This window comes from Metopolophium dirhodum, chromosome 3 (assembly GCF_019925205.1).
Source record: "Metopolophium dirhodum isolate CAU chromosome 3, ASM1992520v1, whole genome shotgun sequence".
Classification (NCBI taxonomy): domain Eukaryota; kingdom Metazoa; phylum Arthropoda; class Insecta; order Hemiptera; family Aphididae; genus Metopolophium; species Metopolophium dirhodum.
This window is the reverse complement of record NC_083562.1, coordinates 28,011,821-28,038,225: the sequence shown is the minus strand read 5'-3', so window position 1 is coordinate 28,038,225 and position 26,405 is coordinate 28,011,821. Positions and strand designations below refer to the sequence as shown.

The window sequence follows — 26,405 nt, the reverse complement described above, 5'->3', positions numbered from 1 at the left end:
AATGCGCTGTCCATTAGTTTATAGGTCTATGTATTAACACTACATGAAGAACATATGGGGCGCTAGATTCTCACTTGCCCTATTTCTCCTCATCACAATAATTATTAATTATTATTGCTAATTATTAGCCTACTCGTAACCTTAAGCGGTGATTATGCTTTCGTATCCAGTCTATAACTCCATTATATTATGCATGACGAATTGAATGTAATTTGTCATGATTATAATATGTATATCATAGACAATAATCCGTTGTACTCGTTGTAGTGTTAAATAATAAAGATAATATATATATAATTATTTATTATCTTTAAATCACGCTGTCCATAAATTCTTTATTATCAATTTTTTTTTTCATATAACGTGTCAGCTGTCTCTCTCACTTTAGGGTGGCCGTCATATACTGATCTAAGGTGGCACTACTGTTTATCTTTAGTATTATCATTTCAGAATTTTTTATCAAAGAGTTACTGTTTTAGATTTCAATAGTCGAACCACGACTGTTCTGACACTGTCCAGTGCCTACTGGAATTACAAAATATTTGCTGGAGTTAAACCAAAACCATCATGACGAGGTAATACAAATTAGTATTATATTTGATTTTATACGTGGGAAATTTCACATTTTTAATTAATCATATTTAAATTTATCCAAGTTATATTTGAAATTTTCATCGTAAATACCTATTTGTTGTTTAATTTATTATTTATTTTGATACAGTTAAATCACGAACAATTATCAAATAAAACTAAAAAAAAAAATAATTTGTGAAGTTCAAATATTGTGTTGTTGAATTCGAAAAAAAAATATGTTTAATAAAATATTTCTTTTATTATTTGATAATAAAACATAAATTAGGTCTCATAAGTCATAATAGATATTATATTGATTAGTATATATATTTTTTTTTTTTCAACAAAAGGTGCACCAATAACTTAACTTTGTATCTACATAAAAGATAAATAATTCTTACATCTAATTTAACAGATTACAATATTCAATTCTTAAAAGTGCTTCTTTGAACAGGTGAATATCCTGGATTTTATTTTGCTCTTTATATGTCCTGATGAATTATTGATTGAACTTTTATACGCCTATAGGTTATGATGATTGGTGATTATTACAAATGTTTGTTGAAAATAACTCTCCGCTTATTGACATGAACCTTCCCTTTTTAACCCATGATTCAGTTTAGCTAGGGAAATGTAATTTGTTTTTGAGTAATTCGACTATGATAATGTTTTAGCTGGTTTTTGAAAAATTTTATACAGTCAGGAATTTTTGCTGCATTCAAATGCTATGTTAATCAGTTTTAAACAATTTTAAACCTAAGATCATAAAATGTATTATAATATACTACTTTGCAGGTTGCTTGTACTAAGTTACTAACTATGTGACTAATTTTTTAGAGCCAAGTTGGAATTGGGTGAAATTACTCATCATAACATTAAACAACTCAAACGATTAAATACTGTGGTCTTTCCTGTGTCATACAATGAGAAGTTTTATAAAGATGTCCTAGAAGCTGGAGAATTAGCTAAATTAGGTATGTACCTTACTTAATCATTATTACTATATATAACTATATATTTCTGTATATATATTTAGCGTACTATAATGATATTGTGGTCGGAGCTGTATGTTGTCGAATAGACCAAGAAGTTGGTCGTCGACTTTATATAATGACTTTAGGGTGCTTGTCGCAGTATAGAAGACTTGGTATAGGAAGTATGATGGTTGAACATGTTTTAAACTATGTTGAAAGTGATGGTACATTTGATAGTGTTTATTTGTAAGTATATTTAGTATTAACATTAAAGCATTGTATTTTAAATTATAATTTTTATTTTTGTAGACATGTTCAATTGAATAATGACAGTGCCATAAAGTTTTACAAAAAATTTGGATTTGAGATAGTTGAAACGAAAGAGCATTATTATAAGAGGATAGAACCAGCAGATGCTTATGTGCTGGAAAAACGTCTACGACCTAACACTATAAATGGGAAAAATGAACATCATTCAAATAACTTCAAAAAAGATTAAACACTGATTAGCTTTCTTAATTGTTTATTGTATTAATACATTATAATAATAGAACACATACTGTAAATATACATACAGTAAAAAATAAACACACATAAAAAAATTGTCTTGTTGTTAAGGTACTTTTAAGATAAAATAGTCTCAAAACTATAATTTCCCGTGGTATCTTATGAGGACGCCACACATGTGTTTCTTGTCTCCGTCTTACAAACGTGTGACTATAATTTAAAAATTTAAATATTGTGAAAACACAGATCATGTTGTTACTTATAAGTTTAATGGTATTCAATTCACTTTATTACTTAGCGTTACTACACAAAATTGGAACTACTGAACACAAATTTACTATGTTGTAAGACAAAGACAACATATTAGGCTTCCTCTATTTTTAAATGTTAGCATTATAGTTCTATACACCTGTTAATACTTAATATCATACATTCATAGAAAATACTATAATTTAGAATTTTATCTTCACAATTTTAAATCTTTTACATATTGATAGTAATAGCATTGATTATAAATACTCAATTATTTATAATCAATGGTAATAGTAATTAGAACAGCATTTAGAACACAAGTATAATTCATTAAATTATTTTTATGAAATGAGATTCAAAAGGAGTACTAACATTCACATATTTCAATTTCTTTAAATAAATCTGCGATACGTTGAGCACACAATACTGATCCTTCATGCGCTTCTTTGCAGGTCTATTAAAAATACAAGCACAATAAGTATGTAAAATATTAAATAAGTAATAAATATCAAATTACAATAGCCAAATTTAAAAAACCATGAGGTAATCCTTTTAGAATATCCATATTCACTTTTTTTCCAAGTTCTTTTAACCGTTTTGCAAACATAACACAATCATCTAAGCATGGATCCATGTGTACTGTCTGAAATAAAGTAAATAATGAAACTTATTTAAAAACATTTTCAATTACTGTGGATGGTAATTTAAAAACCAATTCAAATATTGTACAATAAAAATGAGTTCAAGTTTTTGTATCAGTTATTGATAATATTATAATGTTGGACTTTACAATGGTCAAATAATAACAAATAATAATTTTTTCAGTAGCAATTTCATTTCATGATCTACATGAATTATAAAACATTGTAGTATACAGTCAATAGCATTACCATAAAATATGTACTTCATATTTATAATACATTTTTATAATTAAAAATAGCGTATTTGTAAGTTAATGATTTATTAGATAATACAATTATAGATAAATAAGTAATTATTGGACTGTTCATTTTACTAATTTTTGTAAATATATAATAATATCAGACATTAAGAATTAGTAAATGTGATTGTACTGCAGTTTTAAGTGTTTAATTTTAATATTTCAATTTAGATAAATAACTAAAATTGATGTTGTCATTAGATTGTGAATGTATTTATGCTTTAAAATAGACAACTTTCCCGCAGTTTAATTAAAAATTATCTTAATATAATAAGTTAAATTAAATATTTTATAATTTTATTTTTTTGATAAATCTACAAATACTATAAATATAGTTTTTGTAGATAGATCAAAAAGAATTTTAAAGTTTATTTCTTAATATGCAAAATACATACCCATTATTCTAACTTATAAGTATACAAATATATCCTAGAACTTATGTATAACACCAATAAGGACTAATTGAACAATCTAGGATGAATATATATATCATATCATACCACAATATGAATAGGTGGCAGCTGTTTAAAAAGATCATCATTTGCAAAATAGGGTGATAAAAATGGATCTTCTGGTAACTTTGGTAAATCTATTGGTAATGGTGTTTCTTCTACTACTTCATTTAATGCATCTTCACTATCACTAAACCCAAAACAGTAAAATTTAATTGTAATAATTATAATTAGTAATTGTTTTGATTCATTTTTAAGAATGTAAATTTAATTTTAATTGAAGAAATAATTTAAAAATATGTAATTAATAGGGCTGGAATTTGTATGCAATGTAATTTTTTTTCTGTTGTTTAAAACAGCTCTGTAAGTAAAAATGGTTTTAAGAGTTTTTGATTATTTCAATAATTTAATAAATTAAACTTTATAAGACATTTTTAAAGTTTTTAGAATATTTTTTACATCTTATTTTAAAGCGAATATAAACTGTGAAACCATTTATTGTTATAATAAAAACCTACATATTAGTAGAGGTGCCATTGTGATCAGATAGTGTCAAATGTGTATACATATGCAATACTTGCCGATCACCATTTAATATCTACAAATAATTACTAACGATAACATGAATAATTCTATTTTAGTATCTTAAATATTTTAAGTGTCTTCTGAAAAAAAATCAACATTGTTCAACATGTTTCCGTTTTTTAAACCACAAGAAATATATTTCCATAGTTTTATTTTAAGACATAGATAATTTTTTTAAGGTGTATATTTAGATTTTATCGAGCACCAAAACCCTAGGCTTAGTAATTAATATTTTTCTATATACATAATAAGAAAATCGTGAGGGACATATAGTACTAAAAATTGGTTTTGTGATGTTTTTTAAGACTTAATATTAACAATATTCAATGGTTAAATTAAAATGAAAATAAAAGAAGAAAAAGAATGGATTTATTCAAAAGATATCCCTATTTAATATGATGAAATAAACAAAAGGCTTATAGGGTATCCCAACTAAAACAGTTGGTATGGCTGTTATCCTAGTATAAAAATGTATCCACTTTTATTTTATACTAAGTTATTATTATACAATAAAATTCAGAGGTGGACACTGGACATAATTCTAAGGGTTAGGTTGTATAAGGCTGGTTTTTCTGTACCATTATATATTTATCGATGTAAATCCTTGTAATTGGTTGTAAATAATTGCAAATAATTATGCATTATCAATTGTTAAACTGTTAAAAATGTTAATTAATATTATCAATAAGTTAGATGACCTTGTAGGAACGCTTTATAGTAAAACAATTAAAAAATAAGGCCGGTTTATAAATTATACCTTAGTTACAAGTTTGTCTATTAAAAAATATTTGAGCTGAAAAATCTTTCAAATGTCTCTGGGCTACCTCTGAATTATAACTACATATTAGGTTTTATTATATCACCTAATATCTTCTTCAGCTGTTCCTCCAGTTAGTGTAATGAATGTGGTGGTAATAGCAGAACTTATATTTTCTGCCGTTTCTGTCAATATTGTTGAAAATCGTCTGGATTGTCTTCGTTCATGTGCAGCCATAATAACCTCTTCAACTGGAGTTATAACTGATTGACTATCATCGTTGGTGTTTTGTATTAACTCTAGAGCTTCTTCACTAGATTCAACTTCTTCTATAAAACCTTCATTAGTGCCATCCTTTGGTTTCGCAATATTTTTCAATTTATACTCATACAAACTATCTTGATAGATGTCAGGAGAACAAGCATAGGCTAAATATTACACATGAAAATACATATAAAAGTATAAAACCTAAGGATAAAACAACTAATAATTACCCTTCAAACAATTAGTCATAAAACCTAGAGGTATTAATGGATCTATTAAACTCAGAAATCTTGCAGGTGTTGGAGACCAAGCTATTGCACAAGGGAAATATGCCAAAAATAAGCTGTCAGGTATTCGGAAACCCATTTCTATACATTTTAATGCTACACAAGCACTTAAATTTCCTCCAGCCGAGTCACCTGATTTAAAATGAAAATAAATTATTTTACTTCAACCAAATGCATTTTGCTTTAAACAATTTTTTTCCTAAATGTCGTCTTTTTTCAGTTTGTCGGCATGATTTTAAATATTTCACACATTGATAGTAACAGTAAGTACAGCATTTAGAACACATGTATAATTTATAAAATTATTTGTTATGAAATGAGATTCAAAAAGGGTATTAACATTTGTAACATTTATATATTTATGAATTTATATTTATACTAAATATTACATGTTCATTTAATTTTTAGACTATAAATTTACCTTTTTATTAATTTGGTTGATAACAAAATAATACAAATGTAACAAATGTCACAAAACTATTTATTATTTTTGTATTTAATATAAGGCATACCTAAAAGTACATTAAACATAATAAAAATTGTTTAGAGAATGAGCTGTTCAGATTTTTGAGTTTTCAACAATTGCAACTCAAATTTATTTCTAATTTTCTAATTTAATTATATGGTTAAAATAATTCAAAATAAAAATATTTTAAGTTTTGAATGTACCAATCTATGTTTTATTTATATTTTTACCTGCCATTATGACACGTTTAGCAGTAGAACCCAAATAAGCTGCATTACTTAATGCCCAAATGTAAGCAAATAATAGTTCTTCCATAGCTCTAGGATATGGTGCTCTCGGTGCTAGAGAATAATCAATAGATAATATGGGAATGTCTAAACGAACTGCCCAATCTCTTAAATATGATTCGTGAGAACTTGAACTTTGAGATACAAAACCACCTCCATGACAGTGTATGATAAGATTTTCACATGGTTCTGGTAGCATCCCACTGCCGGGATTTTCAGCCAACTAATAACCATTAGTACATTAATTAAAAAATTTAAAACATAAGAAAACTATTTACCATGCCTTCACGTTTAGTTTTTGCAATTAGTCGAGCATTTAGGGCAGCAGGTCCAATATGGCACAAAGGAGGCTGGAGTTCAAATAATTCTCCATCTGGTTTCAAGTATAAAAATGGTTTGCTAGGAATTGCAATCAACCGATTTATAGCTACCGCAGGAGAAACTAGATTCGGTAAACTTTTTAACAGTTCTGAAATTATCATAACATATCAAAAATTATTTTAATTTTAATATTTTATTTCTAAACTTTTAAATTACCAGTTTCACCGAGGAATAAAAATGCTTTGTAAAATTCTATTGAAGAATACTGAATGACATTAACAATTCTACGAGCTCTCAATTCTGGATTTAACATATATTTGCTACCTAAATATATTATATAAATTATAAAATATGATCCAATATACTTTAACCAAAATACTCACAATTCCATGCAGTATTAGCCCTAGCCAACATGCCATTTTCATTATAGTAGACTTCACTAAAAGCAGCCATCATTATAGCAATAGTTTTCAAAGCTGGCTGTAGTGACTCATTAAACTTAATAAGCATAATACAATAAAATTAATTACTTAAAATATTTAAACGTATTACAGGTTATAAAATGTAGATGGATGATAGTTGATAAATTTATAAATACATTATATTTTCAAACTCAAAGTAGTTTTTAAGTAAATTTCCAAACATTACAGAGCTTTCTTTCATTTTCTTATATGGTTAAGAACTTTTTAAACCATATTGAAATATTTAAATAAAGATAATTTCCTAAGAATAACAAATGACATATAAACGATATATAAAAATCAATCAATCAACAAATAATTTATGTTTAATATATACTCTGAATATGTCTCGCTTAGACTAGATTAATGAATAAAAAAACAACTAAATAAAAATAGATTTTTCTTTCATAGTTTCATGTATTATACATTTATAAACAACTATATTTATTATTTTATTAGTAAGTAAAGCATTTTTTAATTATTTCATTTGTGTTAAGTGTCATACATTCAATAGAAAGGTAAGTAAAGAGCCAATGAAGAGTTAATAATTTAAAAAAAAAGTATGGATAGAAAATCATAACGAGATATTTAAAATGCTTTTGACTGTATTATATTTGAAATATTAACCGTTATTACCCAATATAATAAATTGGTCAAAATATGAAAACAGAATTTTTTTATAATATAGATAAAGGCAAAAATAATATATAAATTATAAAATGAGCAAATATCAAAATCAATCAATTAAATTTTAGTAATTGATAAAAACAAACATGTGGAAGTTTGAATATAGATGAGTTAAGGTCCCCACACACTGCAGCAGTGGCGGTTACGGCAAAATGAGTCTGAACACAATTTTACCGCCACCGCCAACACAGAAGAATTTTACTGCCACCACTGCAGTGTGGCGTACTTTAGTTATGTTAATAGTAAAAGTTGAAGATGCAAAATCAAAATGCATATTTTTAATACTTAAACATTTACTTGAAAAGCCAAACAGCGCCCATAAAAAGGGCATAGTTTAGATGGTTCAATTTTCATCATGAGTTCCAATGCTGCAGTATCATTTCCAGCAAATAACATGCCTGGTTCACTCCAACCAATTAAAAGACATAAGTTTTCTAAGCATAATACCAATGCACTCATCACTTGGTTACATGATTCAATCTCTCTGTAAAAATATTTTTAATAATAGGAACATTAAATTAATCATACATAATAGAACATGAATATGGTGAGGTACATACTTTGTATAAAATGTTTTACGGAAAAAAAATGAATCACGATTGACGGCCATTTGATTACAAATTTTAATGCAATGGGCAATAAATAAATCAACAACTGTGACATAACTTCGATATCCATTACCAGGTACAGATGGATCAAAATCATATAAATGACAGACATTACGCAATTCAAAAACCAAAGGTTTTATATTATCAATATTTTGTAACAGTTGTTCAAAAGAATTGGCCATGGCAGTTGAACCATTTCTTTCGTTATTAGTAAAATAAATAACATTTTCTTTACATAAGTCTTTAAGTTTTTCATATGATAATGTACTATCATCTGTTTCCACTAATGTTGCCATAATAATAATATACTATATGAAGTTCCACACACGACACACCTATAAAAAAAAAATATATATAATATATATTATATACATATAAAACATGATATTTAAAACATTAATGCTTAGTAGAAACTCTAGGTGACTGACTTTTAATAAATAGGTGCATACTACATGGAGACATATTATATAAAGAATCTACACAAACTTATGTGAGTTGTTTGCCTTTTCTGTTACTAATGGTGATATTGTTATTTATTGTTATAGCTTATTCTATTTATAAGACTTTAGTTTCTATTAAAATCAATATAAGTAGACATAATAGTGAAGCTTGAAAATCCATCAATTGTTATATAATAGGTAGTGTATATATGTCAATAAACTCTTTTAACCCTTTAATTGTATATAAAAGTTTAAATTATTGTTTTCTACTAATAAACGAAAAAATATAGTATAGTATATATATAGTATAATATAGTAATAAGCAAAGTAAAATACAAATAAAATATATTTTATTATATTAATATTTAGACATTCAAAAAATGGAGTTAAAAGTTAAAAAGAATTATTAGCTTAAATTTTTAAGATAATTTTTGTTCTAGTAATTTATTTAATATGACTGTATATACTGTCTTAAAAAAATAAAAGTAATATCACAGAATATATGATATATATTTCATACATCCTGTGATAATATCTTACAAGTTATGAATGTATATATATTTCTTTATACTTACTAAAAAAATGAAGAATAATGCAAGTACAAAGTATTCATGTATAATTTTCAACTGTCAGACTTAACATTGTAAACCTAGAAAAGATGTATTCTATTGATATATTTTGATATTGTACATTTTTAAAAAAATATGAGGAACAATTAAATTTTATAAATTGATTTTAATATATCAGTATTTGGCAGCATATTATTATTAAATAAATTATTCAAGTTATTAGAATTTAATTTAATTTTACAATTGAGACTAGTAGTATATACATAATGCATGACACTTTGCGAACACATAAATTATAGTCACTAGTATCCTACACTATACAGTATGTATTGAAAATCTAAGTAGCATAACAATAAGATTTTCATCAAGTATATTATGAAATACCTGGTATTATAATTGCAGTTATTATATTGCTATATATACACATCAACACAAAATATGTCATTGATTAAATAATTAATTATTACTTTAAAATGGCCTTCGGTCTTTAACATGGTTAATCAAACTAGATTCACAAAATATTGTATACAACAGAAATCATAATATTGTGTCTTGTGTAAAAACAAGGAAATAAGGATGTTTTGTGTAAACTGTCTATTTGAGTTCTTAAAATAAACAAAAACAATAATAATATGTTAGATAGGTACTATTACAGTGGCGTCATTAGGAATTTGGTGGGGGGGGGGGTATGCATTTTTCGCAAACATGAATGGCCATTATCAATACTTTGATCAAAATGTAAGCAGTAAAAAAAGTTTTGGGGGATCTATCCTAATACCCTAATTACGCCCCTGAGGTACTATAGTCTACAGTCGTACTGAGTACGTTATACGTAAGTCGTAAGTACGTTGCAAAATTTAAGAACGGATTATTGTATGAGCCACGTACTCACGTCACGCCACAGTCAGGCGAGTGGCGACTGACGTCTGACGTGCCCGCCCTGCGGTCCGCAGTAATGCATAACGTATCCGCATTCTGCGTTTATCAGTCTACACTAAAATTAAAATTATGTTTTAGCTCTAAATCAAAAATTGAAAAGTTATTGTTCTATTTCTATCGTTCTTTTTACTTTTGCGCTATCGCTTATCGACCACGGTGATAACAATAATTATTATGGTCATGACTTGATGAATCGACATGATAAAATGAACTTGGTACTTACTTTACTACACAGATTTCTATATAGTACGGCAGTATACTATAGAAGTCTGTGCTCATAGGCAAGTCACAAGCATAGTGTAATAGTGTATACCATGATTATGTTCACCTCAATAATTCAGTCCACGGTCTTGGATTATTCAATACTCATCCATAGACATATTATTATTATTCTGTTTCTCACCGCGACACCGCCAGCTGATTATGGTTCAAAACACTCCCACGCAGAGCGGGTAAATCGCAAAAAAACCTGCCCAGTTCCACAGTGCCTAAAATCCACGATTATTATATAATCGCCGCTATTTAGAGAAGATGTCTTCTTTACATCGTGCTTAGATCATAATATACTATGTAGACCTTAACACATATATCATATGGATGAAGCCGTGTCTCGATGATGTTAAACACACATATTATGTGTTATATAAAATGTCTATAAGAAAGACAAATTACATTTTTATGAGCGTTTATTGAAGTTCATATTTTTACAACTATTATTCACTCGATTTCTCATGTAGTGATTTTCTTATTTTGTTGTAATTCAGAAACGAATAACCGTAGACTCTTTAAATTTATATCGTATGATCATTTTATCAATTCATATACTTGATAAAATTTTCAAAATATTTTGACTTGTTTTCAGCTGTTTAGTAGTGTTTACGGACAATTTCTAATTTCAATTTTTTAAATTAATTTTTCTCTAAATAACAATAAAATGTTATTTGTTGGCCAAAAACCCTGAAAAATTAATTCAAGGCTTCTGATATATTGTTACAATAGCAGTTAAAAAATATTAAAAATACATAGTCAAGTTTTTTTTATAAGCATTTCAAATCCGAATTTTGACAAAAATGTATCAAATTTAAAATTTAGAAGTTATTTTGTAGTTAAATATGTATAAAATGTTTAACTTCTATAACTAAGGATTGACAATTTAAAATAAAGTTCCAAGTAAAAAGGTTATACAATATACATAAATTACTTTATTCACAATTATATCATCAAATATACTGACAGTCTTCGGTCAGAATTGTTTTTCTTATACAATGATATTATATCATTGCATTCAAATTTAACCACCCATTACACTATTACAGTGACCCATTTGTAATCTACTGTACAGCAGAGCGAGACCCACTTACCCACCTTTTTTTCTGATTTTTCTGATGTTTTTAAATTTATAAGTCACAATGATGGTTCGTCAATATATTTTTATATACCTAATATGACCACTCCAAGCATGGTTTGATATAGGCGCGTATTTAAAATTAACAATATTCTGTAAAACTATCTCGTAAATATGATCCTAAATCTAGAACTAATAATCGTTATATAACTGTGTAAAAAAAATTTGTACATTTGAAATCTAGAGTTCATTCATCTTAATCATGTCAAAATGTGTGATAGGATTCCGATTGCGCCGAAATCGGTAGAATTTTAAGGACATTACATTATTCGTAGGTTTATGTTTATAAAAATGATAGTGAAATTGTGATTTAACTGTGACTTTTTGCTATTTCCAAGCTGACTGAAAGCCAACTAGTATATACTGGCCACAATGTAAATCAGAAAAATAACATTACTATTGTTTGTTGTTTGTGGGTAAGTGAGGGTAACCAATAATTTGTTGAAAACCGTTATTAACTGTTTAGCGCTGGTCCACGAGACAAGTCTCTCAACAATTCCTGCAAAAACCCGTTTCGTCATTTTCTCTACACCGCCGTTTGTTTGTCAAGAGTTGGAAATGGATGGAAGTTTCTAACCGTCGGTTGGACGTTAATCTAAGACCGTAGTGTGACGAATGTTTTAGCGAACTTCAATCTGTGCTCGATTTATTGTCTATCGAAAGATCACAGCGCCTTTCGAGTTACCATTACCACATGGACTCTGAGAACTGTTCCAGTCGTCTCCAGACTCCGGAGATGAACTCGCCCGTGTACTGCTGCAAGCTGGCTGTTTTGATGATTGCCGCATCCACCGCGGTGCCACATGTTCTTATAGAAGTGCACGACGCCATCACTCCCGACTCCCTGCGACCTCTCAGGATTTTCGTATAAAATAATTAAAGGACGTGAATTTAAGCAACATTTTATTTGGTAAACATTTTGTGTAAAAGTTATAGTATTTGTGACTGAAAGATTAATAATATTAATGTGATAAACTAGTAAACGTGAATTTAATTGTGTATAATATAATGAATAAATAATAATATATTGTATAATATAAGGTTAATATCTATAGTAAATTAATTTCTAATATTTTATTAACTGATTTTTTTTAATTTTAATTTTATGTTATTGTCTTTTGTTGCTTCTTTCAATAAATTGTTCAATACATTTATTTTTTTTCTAAACTTTCCAATCATTCTGTGATTGAAGACGAAGAATTTTCTTGTAAATTTAAGAATATCATTCATTTACTCAAAGTAGTGGGAGGTTTTTCTGTAGATTCTAATCTTTTAAGAAATCATTTCAAATACTGTGAAAAAATATTTGGATGTTTTTGGATTTGAGTATTAATTTATTAGCAAAAAAAGTATTTAATATGTTTTTTGAGTAGTTATTTAAATTTATTTTCAAAGTATTCTTTACAACACAACATTATAGTTAATAACATACATTAAACATTTTAAATGTAATTAATATGATTTATTATTTATCAGCTTATTGACAGCTCTAATTAAAGGAATGATGCCAATACAATTTTTTATGGCATCTGTCAAGTACATTATTCTTATTTTTTAGTACAGTGAAATCTCTAATAAAGAACTACTCTCAATAGTTGAGACTTTTAATTCCTGTCAAAAATATATGAACACAATAGTCAATAGGATAAAGAATTAGATTAATTTATAACATCTGTGGTTATACTCACTAAATAATTGACACTCAATAGTAGAATATGAAGTAATACACTAAAACCGGTACCAAAAGTATAAATAACTTCATCAACTGACATAATATATTATGACATGCTATCCAAAATGTTTAAGTAATAAAAATATATTTAAAATAAAGAAGATGTGATTGGATTATCCATAGAAGCCATTATGCCATTATGAAAAACAGAAAACAATCAGTAAAGAAACCTGATTTTTTAATACAAGCATATTTATAAAAATTAATAAATACATATAAATAATAACTAGCTCTTATAAATTATAAATATTATGTAATTAATAATACCGATTTTAAAATGTTTAATCTCATAAAACCCTTTTTTGTTTTATATGTTCATGATATTTGTACTTTAAATTTTTTTTCTATAGCACTTAACAATAATTGACATTTTTAATTTCTTATGACTGTCCACTTTATAGAGATTCCACTGTAGTTAGTACTGATTTAATTGGTTGAAATATAATATAAGATCATATTAATTTTGAGAAGATTAACAAGTGACTATACACATTTCATTTTATACAGCTTTTAATAAGAAGTAACCTATAGCATTATATAGTCAATTGTTGTCTAATAATGGACATTACAAGGGTGTCACTGTCAATTATTTTGGCTAAATCGTTATCCCACGCTGGCTTCCATCGATTACGGTCTTTATCGCACGTCACAATCAACTCCTTTGTGTATTGTGTTGTTGTCCAGTTTAAGACAAAATTGCCACCAGCACAAGTTATAATCACTGAAAACCAAAATCAAGTGTTATTAAAATATTAACATGTACTAATCTTAGCAATATACTATATAAATTATAAGTAAAGATCAGACTTTGCATAAAAGGCATGGTGTTATTTTCTACATCATATACATGCAGTCAATGGATTTTCTTATATCATTACTTGATAAATAAAACACCGACATTTTATACTGCACATTTTTGCTTATTTTGGGTATACATACTTAATCAAAATACATTTGTTTGCATATTATAGGTATAGTTAATATAATGTTATTTAATCACTAACAATTTAAAAGATTTTTCAAATGCATAGAAATTTAATAATTCTGAATAAATCCAATGTTAAACCTGATCTTGCCTTCACCAAATGTTACGATCACAATTATCCATTTTAATGTTATTTTTAAAATTAGAGTAAATCAACCCATTGTAAAATTTAAAGTTGAGACTATTATCTTGGGAGGCTATTGGTATTTTAATTTTAAAGCAAGTTAAGGTTCTTAAAATTTCCAAAAAATTTATAGTTTTAAAATGCTTTTAACTTGCTTCTTTATTCAAATATCAATAAAAGCCTTGGAGATGTATAGGATAATAATCTTATCATTAAATTGTGTAATATAGGTATAATATATCAATTCATACTTAATTTTAAAAATTACAATAAAATGGATTTTTTTTGTAAGTAAAATGCACTCAGATGTATTTTTGTAAGACAGAGACAACAAGTATGTTGTGTCCTTTTAAATAAAAATAATTAAATTGTATACTGCATATTTCGTTCTTTTTCTTGCATATTTTTACCTTTATATGTGTATATTAAATAATTATTATTGGTGCATAAATATCCGGCCTTTAATTATAAGTAACATCTAAGAACATCACTACAAGCAAAACACTACCTTTCATTTCTTGGGGACCAGGTTTCACCGATGGAGTAACCAATACATTATATCCATCTAAGAGTCTCTTGGTTTTGGCTTTGGCCAACGACTCCTTAAGCTGAAACTTGTATTTTCTTTCCGCATCTTTATCCACAATTATAAAATCGTCAACGTCTACAAAAATGTTTAGTAATTATTATAATACGCAGTTGACAATAATGAGAATGCAAGAAAAAAACCTTGAAACATTTTAACAGTGTAAGAGTGTTTCAGCCAATTCGCATTGACAATTGGACACCCTTTGGCTATTGCCGACAGTATTTTCATTGTGCACCGTATCTTGTCTGTTACCAATACTGTACATTGTGTAATCTCATCTGTAACCGTCCCACCTAATAACAATATAGTATTTAGCTTTAAAAAAGACAATTCATATTTATTTAGGCCATTCAGCATAAAGTATTAGTATACCTGTTTTTTCAACAAATTGTTTCATTTCTTGCAGGTGACGACTCTTAAGATAACTAAAACTAACAACAATTTCTGATGAATTTCCAACCTAAAATTACAAAAAAATATTTTATTGAATTTATTTGTCACTTTGTCAGATGTATATTTTAAATAGTAAAAACACATTGTTATATATATGTATATATAATTATATTGTTCTGTTTTTATGGCAGCTTTGATTTTATTTTTGTTAGATTTGGTGTATCATGTAAATTATGGAGCATCTTAATGTCGAGGAACACATTTCAGTACTTAATACGCATCATAAAAACGGGAAAAGTGCTGTTCAATGCTTATCACCACAGCCAGGGTGCATACTTATTTCGGATTATATATACAAGCTGATTATTATATATATTTTTATAAAATATAACTTCTTCAACAAAGTTGACTCTAAATAGTTTTCGCCCATACTAAACTTATACTAGTATAACTGAAACTGTTAAGTATATTTAAGGATGAACAATTAAGATAGATAAAAGTTAAAACTAACAATACAGTTTAAACTCACACTAACGATTAAATAAAATGTCTTTTTTATCTTAACAGGTTGAAGACACAACAAACAATGATAACATGATCAAGTCTCAAGAAGAATTTTGATAAATAACTAGAAAGTGTACAGTAAAATGGGGTGACTCCGGACAGATTTGAATGTTTTTTCAAAAATTAACCATAATATACATCGTTCTTTAGGTATGTTGAAATCATACATCAGAAAAATAATCATAAGTCATTTAAGTTCACACTTTTTTTAAAAGTTGAAAACTGTCCGGAGTCACCTGCAAAATGGGATGACTTTGGACTCTTTTTGAATTTCATTAAAAACCGATGTTGAAATTACAATGGTTTACTTCGGACAATGTAGATATTTTAAAAAAAATGTAATAAATTGAAATAAAAAAACCCCAAACATTTATCGCAAATACAACATAATTTATTTAAAATTCTAAAAAAATAATTCTTTACTTTTCTAAAAATTGTCAACTTAAAATTAATTTTTTACTTTTCTGTTTTTACTGGTTGGTATTGTCATTATTTTATATCTAACAGCATCAACTACATTTTTAATATCATTAGGATTATAATTCTTATACGAATGACCTCCTACATTGTTGACATATGATCTGGGCATAGTTAATGTGTTGTCCGAAGTCACCCCTCGTATTGTATAATTAAGATTTAACACTACAGTGTGAGATCAAATCACTTAAAAATTTGTACATATCCCAATTAACACAGACAAGTTAACAAGTAGATTATCGAAAACCGCAATCAAATATGTCTATTTGTTGTTGTGTTACAGTAGTTATCAGTTATATAATTTAAAAATCCAAAAATATAATATTTTGTATTTACCCCCATAACATGTACTATGACAACATTATGTCATCAATAAATATTATGTTCTATGAAGGTTTTAATAGATATTAACGTGGAGTATTAGTTTTCAACTTTTATTAAACGTGTATTCTAAAATTATAAGATAACCAAAAAAACGTGGTGTTGTCCGGAATCACCCTACATGTCCGAAGTCCCCCCATTTTACGATAATTAGTGCTGAAAGAACTGTAAAATAAAACTAATAAAAATAACATCTTTGATGGAATTTTTTTAATGTTATTTATTAACATTATTTAGTAAAAACTAGAAAGGTTATCTTTGTTTACTAGATACTGAGAATAAAAACTACCTAATCATAATTTTAACTGTAGAATGTATTTGATATATTATAAAATGGCTATAGCATGTTTTCTATGTAAAAACTATAATAACTCATTTAGCGAGGATATTCATATAAAATATATAGTATGAAACTCACCAATGGTTCTAATATATTATTCCTGTTGCATAATTTTTTGTTGCTTTCTTCTATGCCATTTAGCTTTCGTTTTCTAGTTATTGCTCTTGTCTGGTACCGTTCTTTATTTTCCTTAACTTCAGGTGCGATTTTGATACTTTTTTGTTTATCACTTTTTCCTTTATCCTGACTTTGTACTTTTTTCTTATTCCAAAATGATTTCCATTTAAAAGCATCATTACTAGAAGTAGATGGTTCACATTTTAAGGTATTTAAATTATTCTCAATGGTTATTGGAGATGAATGATCTTCTAACAATGAGTTTGCACTTACATCAGGTATATTTAATGGACTAAATATGGATTCATTAATTTGTTTCAAATGGCTATTATATATAAGGGAAATAGATACTTGAGATTGATCAGAATCATCAATAAAACATTCTTGCTTAGTAGATGATGATGCGTTTATATCATTTTTTTTGATAGTAGTAGTTTTTGAACAACCAGGTGAATCGAAGTTTTTATTAAAAGGCACTGTAGTATTTATATTATTAAATACACTGTTTTTATTAGGTTTATTTAAGATGATCGTGGAATTATTGCTTGAACCATCAGAATAGGACATATTATGTAGATCTTCTCTAACCCGAATATTTGGTTTATTAGTTCTTAAACTATTTGAGGAGTTCTCATTACACATAACTGGAAGTTGTACATTTGATGGGCTTATTATATTAGACTTGACAAACTTTGATTTTTGATTATTTGTTTTATCAAACTGTGAAAATTCTGGAGGTCTTTGAGTTTCTTCATCATTTATTGAAGAAGGTACTTTTGGTTTAGGATTTAGCTTTTTAGTAATCGATACTTTTTGTGTAGGACAATTGAAAAAATCGTCATCCGTTTCTGGAACCTCTGTTAAATCTTTATTTATATTTGTGGAATAGTTATTAGAAACAATATTATTTGTTTTATCAAATTGTGAAAATTCTGGAGGTCTTTGTGTTTCTTCTTCATGAATTGAATGAGATACTTTTGGTTTTGGAAATATATTCTTAGATATTGATAATTTTTGTGTAGGACAATTGAAAAAATCATCATCTATTTTGGGATTCTGAGTTTTTTCTTCATGCATACTGATGGAATAGGTCTTTGAAGTTATTGTATTTGTTTTATCGAATTGTGAAAATTCTGGAGGTCTTTGTGTTTCCTCGTCATGTATTGAAGAAAATACTTTTGGTTTTGGATTTATCTTTTTAGATGTTGATAATTTTTGTGTAGGGCAATTGAAAAAATCATCATCTATTTTGGCATTCTGATGATTTTCTTCATGTATACTGGTGGAATAACTTTTTGACACAATTGAATTACTTTTACAAGGTTTTGAAAATTCTAAGAGTTCTTGTGTTTCTTCATCATTTATCGAAGAAGATACTTTAGGTCGTACCTTTTTAGAAGTTGATACTTTTTGTGTAGGACAATTGAAAAAATCGTCATCTATTTCGAGATTTTGAGTATTTTCTTCATGTATACTGGTGGAATAACTTTTTGACACTATTGTATTACTTTTACAAGGTTTTGAAAATTCTAAAAGTTCTTGTGTTTCTTCATCATTTATTGAAGAAGATACTTTAGGTTTTGGATTTAGCTTTTTAGTAATCAATACTTTTTGTGTAGGACAATTAAAAAAATCAACATCCATTTCTGGAACCTCTGTTAAATCTTTATTTATATTTGTGGAATAGTTATAAGAAACAATATTATTTGTTTTATTAAATTGTGAAAATTCTGGAGGTATTTGTGTTTCTTCTTCATGAATTGAATGAGATACTTTTGGTTTTGGAAATTTATTCTTAGATATTGATAATTTTTGTGTAGGACAATTAAAAAAATCAACATCCATTTCTGGAACCTCTATTAAATCTTTATTTATATTTGTGGAATAGTTATTAGAAACAATATTATTTGTTTTATTAAATTGTGAAAATTCTGGAGGTATTTGTGTTTCTTCTTCATGAATTGAATGAGATACTTTTGGTTTTGGAAATTTATTCTTAGATATTGATAATTTTTGTGTAGGACAGTTGAAAAAATCGTCATCCATTTCTGGAACCCCTGTTAAATCTTTATTTATATTGGTTGAATAGTTATTAGAAGCAATGTTATTTGTTTTATCCAATTGTGAAAATTCTGGAGGTCTCTGTGTTTCTTCATCATGTATTGAAGAAAATACTTTTGGTTTTGGATTTATCTTTTTAGATGTTGATAATTTTTGTGTAGGGCAATTGAAAAAATCATCATCTATTTTGGCATTCTGATGATTTTCTTCATGTATACTGGTGGAATAACTTTTTGACACAATTGAATTACTTTTACAAGGTTTTGAAAATTCTAAAAGTTCTTGTGTTTCTTCATCATTTATTGAAGAAGGTACTTTTGGTTTAGGATTTAGCTTTTTAGTAATCGATACCTTTTGTGTAGGACAATTGAAAAAATCGTCATCCATTTCTGGAACCTCTGTTAAATCTTTATTTATATTTGTGGAATAGTTATTAGAAACAATATTATTTGTTTTATCAAATTGTGAAAATTCTGGAGGTCTTTGTGTTTCTTCTTCATGAATTGAATGAGATACTTTTGGTTTTGGAAATGTATTCTTAGATATTGATAATTTTTGTGTAGGACAATTGAAAAAATCATCATCTATTTTGGGATTCTGAGTATTTTCTTCATGCATACTGATGGAATAGGTCTTTGAAGTTATTGTATTTGTTTTATCGAATTGTGAAAATTCTGGAGGTCTTTGTGTTTCCTCGTCATGTATTGAAGAAAATACTTTTGGTTTTGGATTTATCTTTTTAGATGTTGATAATTTTTGTGTAGGGCAATTGAAAAAATCATCATCTATTTTGGCATTCTGATGATTTTCTTCATGTATACTGGAGGAATAACTTTTTGACACAATTGAATTACTTTTACAAGGTTTTGAAAATTCTAAAAGTTCTTGTGTTTCTTCATCATTTATTGAAGAAGGTACTTTTGGTTTAGGATTTAGCTTTTTAGTAATCGATACTTTTTGTGTAGGACAATTGAAAAAATCGTCATCCATTTCTGGAACTTCTGTTAAATCTTTATTTATATTTGTGGAATAGTTATTAGAAACAATATTATTTGTTTTATCAAATTGTGAAAATTCTGGAGGTTTTTGTGTTTCTTCTTCATGAATTGAATGAGATACTTTTGGTTTTGGAAATATATTCTTAGATATTGATAATTTTTGTGTAGGACAATTGAAAAAATCATCATCTATTTTGGCATTCTGAGTATTTTCTTCATGTATACTGGAGGAATAACTTTTTGACACAATTGAGTTACTTTTACAAGGTTTTGAAAATCCTAAAAGTTCTTGTGTCTCTTCATCATGTATTGAAGAACTTTCCTTTGGTCGTACCTTTTTAGAAGTTGATACTTTTTGTGTAGGACAGTTGAAAAAATCATCATCCATTTCGGTAATTTGAGTTAAATCATCATGTATAATTGTTGACGTACTTGCATTATTTTTAATAGATTTTGAGTGATCTATAAGGTTTTGTGATTCTTTTTTATGTATTGAAGAGGTTACTTTTGATTGTATATTTTTTTTAATTGATACTTTCTGAGCGGGGCAGTTGAAAAAATCTTGATTTTCAAGTATTTTCAGATCATGTTGCTGAGATTTACATTCCTCTTCAATAAAATGTCTGAATACATCATCATCATCTGCTTCAAAAGTATTAACAATTATTTTATGTTTATCGGTATTATTACCATTGGTAGATAGGTTAATATTGTTTGAACCTGATAAATGATTATTACTGTGAAAGTCTAAACAATTTTTTATTGGAATAATTGACTGTTCACCAGATTCAACGTTCTGGACTTCATCGTTGTTTGAAGTATGAGTGTATAATTCTACAATATTGTTATCAACTTGAGTATTGTTGAATTTATCAACTTCATTTGGAGACTGAATGCCCGAAATTATACCATGGTTATTGGTTTCAAGATTATTTTCAAAATCATTGCAACATCCAAAATCCATTATTGGACTAGGAGTATCTTCTCGAATTAATTCTTTATTTATTTTGCTGGGAGATTGAAATATATTTGTTGGTACATTGTTTGTAGTTAAAATGGAACTCTTAAGATTCATTACAGGACTGGGAGTATCTTCTCGCATCGCTTCTGTATTAATTTTGTTAGGTGATTGAAATTGATTTTTTGTTACATTGTTTGTTGTTAAAATGGAACTTTTAAGATTCATTACAGGACTGGGACTATCTTCTCGCATCGCTTCTGTATTAATTTTGTTAGGTGATTGAAATTGATTTTTTGTTACATTGTTTGTTGTTAAAATGGAACTTTTAAGATTCATTACAGGACTGGGAGTATCTTCTCGCATCGCTTCTGTATTAATTTTGTTAGGTGATTGAAATTGATTTTTTGTTACATTGTTTGTTGTTAAAATGGAACTTTTAAGATTCATTACAGGACTGGGACTATCTTCTCGCATCGCTTCTGTATTAATTTTGTTAGGTGATTGAAATTGATTTTTTGTTACATTGTTTGTTGTTAAAATGGAACTTTTAAGATTCATTACAGGACTGGGAGTATCTTCTCTAATGGCTTCTGTATTAATTTTGGTAGGTGATTGAAATTGATTTTTTGTTACATTGTTTGTTGTTAAAATGGAACTTTTAAGATCCATTACAGGACTGGGAGTATCTTCTCTCATCGCTTCTGAATTAATTTTGTTAGGTGATTGAAACAGATTTTTTGTTACATTGTTTGTTGTTAAAATGGAACTTTTAAGATCCATTACAGGACTGGGAGTATCTTCTCGTGTTATTTCGGACACGGATTCTGTTAAATTCATTATAAGAGTATCTTCATTAGATAAATTGTGAACAATTTCATTAGAATTTACATTATTTTGTTTTGTTTCTACTTGGCTAAGAGCCTCTAATAAATATTCATCACTGGGACTCGAAGAATTTAATTTTGAATGTATATCATTAAGAGTATTCATAGTACATTCAGTTCCAGTAATGGTTTTAGGAACTTCTTTTTCTATCTTGCATGTAGATTTATTTTCAATTACTAAGGATACATTACAATCAGAAATTGCATTAGGTATGTCTGTTCTAAAAGATTTTGGAGTGATGACCTGAAAAAAAATTTATAAATTAAAATATAAAATTACTGAAATAATAAAGTATAAGATCTTACTGTATTAGACAATTTTGATAAAGAAAGCCCATCATTTTGAGTTTCTTTGTGTACAAAATTGTTAGCAGGTGCTATAAAAGTAAAAATTGTGAAAATAAGAACAAACATTAATTATAATGTGCATTTTTGTGTTATCCATAACTTTAATAAATTACCCATTGATTTGGTATCATTTTTAAATTCAATAGATTTTTCATTTATAAAATAATCAGCTTGGACTTCTCCAAACATCAATAAAGTATTTTCTTCAAGAAAATAAGCAACATCTTTCCTCAAAATTTTCTGAAAATTTTAAAAATATTTATAATTGTCTGTAGGGTTGTATAAACTATAAACATTAATTATTAGGGCTACCTTGTTAAGTTTAGTTTTATTTAAACTTCCTTTATCTAACAGAACAACACCATCAGAATCACATTGAATAACAGCATGGTTCATCGATACTGACTAATAGTAAAACATAAAAAACATAAAATATGAAATAGGTAATAACTAATATTATAAAGTGTAGATAAAGAAATAAATTATCGATTAATTGCCAACCACTTGTAGGATATTTTAAATAACACTTGAAGGGATTTGAAAAAGACTGTTTTTCATGCTAAAAAGAAAAATTTTCTTTACGCATCCTGAATACTGAACTATCTAATTTTATTACAATTTATAAATTTTTAAAAGAATTTTTAATCCTATGATGTCTTGTTTTTATTTAGATCCTTTTAACGACTTTTAAATACATTTGGGCAATCACTTACATTATGTGTTTATATATTCTACTTGTTATTGTTTTTCAGACAAAAAAGGAAAAAGTTGTTTGTAGTATCTAAAGTTGACATGTTAAGACGTTCAAACTTCAAATCTATTTAATAGGTATCAAAATCCATAAAATGTTTGATTTTAATATTCAAGGCTTGAAAATAGTATAACATAATGCTCATAAAAATAAATTATAAATGTAAATTGTCCACTATCCCTAAAAAAAAAACAAGTGGCAATTTATCTAGATAAAAAACAAATTTATTCTTACCGGATGTTCAATGTATATATGATTTAAGGGATGTCTTCCAATTGTATTATCACCTTCTTTTAGTATATAACGTTCATTGTCAATCATATCATTTAGGACAATGTATCCATACTAAATAAAAACAATAATGAATAAATGATATTGTAACTATGTTGTTAAGTTAGTTAAGTATAGGCATAGGGGCAAATAGTGTTTGAACTTTGAGATTTGGGGGGGGGGGGAACTAAGCCCTTCTATTGAATAAGCTTAAAAATAATGTAGGAAATGTTTGATGAGGCTTAGCCCCTAAATCCCTTCTCTCATTCAACACTGTGAACTAACCGCTACATATTTGTTTTTTTTTTAATAAATTAATAAGAGATATATTTTAAACTATTGAATTTCCAACAAATGGTAATAGTGTTAGTAATTAGTATTACCGGTTAAAAAAATAAAAATTGTATGAACTACCTTCTTAGAATCTGTTTATTCAAAATCTTATTGTGCATCTCCTCCCACAATTAAATATAATTAAAATATATATGAGGTACTCACATTGTTAATTTTTTCTTGTTCATCGTCTGATTGACTATCCGTACTTACGATGGCTTGTGTACATATCCAAGCGGAATCCACATCTGCGTCCATAATTGCAGCTGTGTCAAAATTGTTATATTTTTCGATCAAAACAGTTTTACGGATAAAAGCGGTTTAAGTGTAGATGCTGTTAGTTAGGTACCAGACAAGTCCCAATAAGCATAACATTAGTTAGCCCTACAACTATTACGAACTGCTAGTTATTACTACTACTATGCAGCTGTGCCGTTTACATCAGATTCATTAGTTGTGTGTCAGTACCTATAAAATAAAAGCATTTTTTTTAAATAAATATGCTGGAAACAGTTAACTTTAAACGAACAACGGAGAACGTCGGAACTTGGAATGTCGGATGGTAATATTTTGAGTGAAACTGTAAACAAACTGTAAATCAAGTCCGTAAATACGCGGTTTAGATAGCACATCGCACATGGTGATAAGCATAAATTTGTGTCCGAGATAAATCCATAGACACTACAGCGCCATCTAGGTTTGCAAATATATTATTTTTTCTTTTAAAATTCTAAAATAATTTTCTTGGAGGTTCCCCTGCACCCTTTCACATTTTAGATTCTGAGCGAAGGATTTCCTTAAAATATTGTATTTGTCAGGGCTGGGCAACCCGCGGGCCGCATGTGGCCCTTATTGTAATTCTATATGGCCTGCGGGCCGCGAGTAAAATTTATTATCTGTTGCATAAAAATCTCAAACTAAGATAGTATGGACTGGAAACTGCGGATTAAAACGTTGCACGAGTACGGTTTTTCTCCGGTGTGCGTTCTATAATTAATGAGAAACCATAGCTGCTTTTACCGAAAATATTTGGCCACAATCGTTGCAAGCGTATGGTCTTTTGCCGGTATGCGTCCTTTTATGTATACACAAATTATACTTTCTGATAAACGTTTTAAAACATACGGCCGGCAGGTTTTTCGATGTGAACATTTTCATGTTTGCTGTGCTGCATTGCCTGCATTTAGACATTTTGCACCACAGTGCAAAAAAAAAAATTGACGACCCCGTTAAGGTACTAAGTGCCTCACAGAAAATATGAGAGAGAGATCCTCATGAACCTTTTAGATTTTGAGCAAAGAAAAGAATATTTGTTTTACAATAGTGTGTGCTTTTTATTAAAAAATATTGTTTAATAATTTCATGAATCCTCTTCCTTCTAACCACCCACAAAGATACACTTGAGCCATGATTGTAGTTCATCATATAAATTTATTTTTTATTTTTTTACATATTTAAGTAGGTATACCTACTTCATGGATCATATTAATATATTATTAATATGAATAAAATAAAAATAAATGTAATAAAACTATATAGGTAAACTATGCAAACTAATAATATATTTTTTGAAACATAATTTCTACAAAATACATATAAGTATATTTAATATGGTATTTTCTTGAACAGCTTGCCGTGGAAACGAGCAAACAGCGCTCCAGCGAGACCATCGACGAACCTACAGACTTCCGACAAGATCGCCGACGACGCGGACCACACAGGCGACGAATTACGGGTTGCCTATATCATACGTTCGACGGCGCGAATCTTGCTCAGCACGGCTCAGGGCCAATCGGCTATCGGCTATCATTGTCTTACACATAGACACTTGACGAACGTCCTCGAAGTGCTTACAAACCGCGTCAAGGCGTGAATACGGGTAACGCCACTAAGACCGCGGGGATACCGGCTCCAACGACGTCGAAGCTGAACCCACTCCCGGCCGGACGGTTAATACCGTCGGATAACCACAGAAAATATATAAACTGTCCTTTTTAGGACAATGTTTGAGCCGCTGCCGATCCTACGAGTATGGTGGTTGTCGGCAACGACTCGCGATTGTGTTGGGGACAGGAACGGGAAGAGTTACCCAAAATAGTGGTACTAAAATTTGCAAGACGGAAACACTTGTATTTCTCACAAAGGCTTAAAATATAATAATTCGTTTTTTAATGGTGGGCGCCCAGATCTTAATCCTTACGTACTAACAAATCTACATATTAATACAAACAATAATAATAATTGGCCCTCAAACAGGAGTAGACATTATAATTTACACCAACAGAAATGACCTGACTCGGCAGCACCTCAACACTTCGACGAC

The 26,405-nt window shown here is 28.1% G+C and overlaps 3 protein-coding genes across 14 annotated transcripts; 1 reads left to right on the top strand and 2 right to left on the bottom strand.

Annotated features, from left to right (window-relative positions):
* Positions 1–473: 473 nt before the first annotated feature.
* Positions 474–2,150, top strand: LOC132941086 (probable N-acetyltransferase san). The gene is made up of 4 exons (XM_061008961.1): positions 474–575; positions 1,411–1,547; positions 1,610–1,793; positions 1,857–2,150. Exons 1-4 carry the CDS (start codon positions 568–570, stop codon positions 2,044–2,046), a joined length of 519 nt encoding a protein of 172 aa, XP_060864944.1. The 5' UTR covers positions 474–567; the 3' UTR covers positions 2,047–2,150.
* Positions 2,054–10,766, bottom strand: LOC132941083 (hormone-sensitive lipase). 10 transcript variants are annotated; one of them, XM_061008950.1, is made up of 14 exons: positions 10,593–10,764; positions 10,319–10,424; positions 9,437–9,510; positions 8,374–8,756; positions 8,111–8,297; positions 7,049–7,163; positions 6,882–6,989; positions 6,623–6,813; positions 6,288–6,567; positions 5,535–5,723; positions 5,147–5,468; positions 3,747–3,888; positions 2,824–2,949; positions 2,054–2,760 (listed from the first exon to the last, which is right to left on the bottom strand). In XM_061008950.1, the coding sequence occupies exons 4-14, from the start codon at positions 8,715–8,717 to the stop codon at positions 2,674–2,676; spliced, it is 2,091 nt and encodes a 696-aa protein (XP_060864933.1). In that variant the 5' UTR covers positions 8,718–8,756; positions 9,437–9,510; positions 10,319–10,424; positions 10,593–10,764; the 3' UTR covers positions 2,054–2,673. The 10 variants fall into 10 exon arrangements, 9 of the variants coding, with proteins under 9 accessions (XP_060864933.1, XP_060864938.1, XP_060864932.1 ...); XM_061008955.1 differs by lacking the exon at positions 9,437–9,510; XM_061008949.1 differs by lacking the exon at positions 10,319–10,424.
* Positions 10,767–12,784: 2,018 nt separating this feature from the next.
* On the bottom strand, positions 12,785–24,668 carry LOC132941080 (uncharacterized). 3 transcript variants are annotated; one of them, XM_061008946.1, is made up of 11 exons: positions 24,432–24,668; positions 24,248–24,348; positions 23,714–23,824; positions 23,041–23,133; positions 22,842–22,968; positions 22,687–22,757; positions 17,438–22,624; positions 15,577–15,664; positions 15,345–15,497; positions 15,124–15,279; positions 12,785–14,227 (listed from the first exon to the last, which is right to left on the bottom strand). In XM_061008946.1, the coding sequence occupies exons 2-11, from the start codon at positions 24,338–24,340 to the stop codon at positions 14,040–14,042; spliced, it is 6,267 nt and encodes a 2,088-aa protein (XP_060864929.1). In that variant the 5' UTR covers positions 24,341–24,348; positions 24,432–24,668; the 3' UTR covers positions 12,785–14,039. The 3 variants fall into 3 exon arrangements, with proteins under 3 accessions (XP_060864929.1, XP_060864928.1, XP_060864930.1); XM_061008945.1 differs by having other exon boundaries at positions 24,248–24,668; XM_061008947.1 differs by lacking the exons at positions 12,785–14,227; positions 15,124–15,279; positions 15,345–15,497; positions 15,577–15,664 and having other exon boundaries at positions 17,518–17,657; positions 17,750–22,624; positions 24,248–24,668.
* Between the last annotated feature and the right edge of the window lie 1,737 nt (positions 24,669–26,405).